The sequence below is a fragment of the Micropterus dolomieu genome, linkage group LG10, assembly GCF_021292245.1.
Source record: "Micropterus dolomieu isolate WLL.071019.BEF.003 ecotype Adirondacks linkage group LG10, ASM2129224v1, whole genome shotgun sequence".
Taxonomy (NCBI): domain Eukaryota; kingdom Metazoa; phylum Chordata; class Actinopteri; order Centrarchiformes; family Centrarchidae; genus Micropterus; species Micropterus dolomieu.
Window position 1 is genome coordinate 21,760,932 of NC_060159.1, and position 1,419 is coordinate 21,762,350.

General features: G+C 38.3%; 1 protein-coding gene across 1 annotated transcript in view; it reads left to right on the plus strand.

The window, feature by feature from the left end:
• The first annotated feature begins 930 nt into the window (after positions 1 to 930).
• The window catches only part of tfap2b (transcription factor AP-2 beta), a 12,607-nt gene continuing 12,118 nt past the window's right edge, over positions 931 to 1,419 (plus strand). Inside the window, exon 1 of the mRNA XM_046061422.1 lies at positions 931 to 978. Within this exon, the coding sequence (XP_045917378.1) occupies positions 931 to 978 (48 nt within the window). The remainder of the gene's footprint in view (positions 979 to 1,419) is intronic.

A 1,419-nucleotide genomic window follows, 5' to 3' on the forward strand; every position in this document is an offset into this window, starting at 1 on the left:
AACGGCTCGATGAGTATGAAAATAATGAATGATGAGCTATGGTCTTCACAGTCACTACTAGACATCAACCCGACGGAGCAACTATGGCTGATTTTGGACCAGCAAGTTAGACAGTGCTCTCTCCTCCACCACCATCAAAACACCAAATGCGGGAATATCTTTGGAGGACTGCATGCCTCCAGTAAAAATAAACTGACTTCAGGAATGTGTACCAAGTAGGATTGTAGCTGTTCTGGAGGCTTGTGGTGGACCAATACCTTACATTATAATGATAACATTTTGAATTCACCCATTGAGTTGTAAGTTCTAAGTCCACTAACCCACATCAAGACAGACAGAAATGATATGTCAGATTTTAACACATCTACCCCTATAAACTATAACATTGGACTTTAGTTGCTTTAATTTGTCATGTTGTAGAAATATGTTTGTCAGTGTTCCCTAAACATTAAACAACTGTATTAGTTAAATCAATAATTTAATCATTTGTCAGTTCAATTAGATCTGTAAGCTATCAGACTATGCTTCACTTTGTTCACCAAATAATTGCGTTTCTAAGTCACATTTCACCAAAGTTGGCTATCTGTGTGTACAACAGGGCTAAATGAATGGCTTTTTGTAAGTGGTTGTGCTTTTATTCATGAAATGACAGACAGTCATGGTAAAACATGTCTGTTTTATTTGTTTTTCTTGTTCCTCATGCTCATGCATGGAGCTGCTGTCAACCCGCCCTATAGCTCTTCTTAACAGTAATGGAGACTTTACAGGGGTTCCCCATTCACAAAGCCTGCCTGAATTTACAGAGGGCGGAGAGAGGGGGAGAGAGAGAGAGAGAGAGAGAGAGAGAGAGAGAGAGAGAGAGAGAGAGAGAGATGAGACATTCCTTCCTCACTTGGCTGCATTCGGTTTACCGACACCGGAGAAGCGACCATGCTGTGGAAACTAGTTGAGAATGTCAAGTATGAAGATATTTATGAGGTAACGTTGCCTTCCATCTGTTTGTGTCGTGAGAAAATAGACTTATTAGACATGCTTTTAGGGAATAATGAAGTGTTGGACGTTGTTAAGATAAGCGGGGAGTTTTACAGGAGGCTTCAGGGCCTGTTACTTTGTGATGTGGTGACTGAATATGAATTGGAGGACATTTCAAGAAGGGACACTTTGAGACAAATGTATGTCTGAACCAAAGTGTTTAATGTTATGTTTGTGGCTGTGGTGCAGAGTCCATTCACTTTTTGGACTATATGGGGTAAAACAGAAAAACATATTTGGCATTGGAAAAAGATAATTTGTATTTCAAATTCTTGGATTTGTTTTTTTAAATATGGGCTATATTTTTAATTTGGCACTGCATGTTCTTCTTTAAAAAGTAATAATTACATAGAACTTTTTGAATAATTTTTGCTCTGAAAATATCTC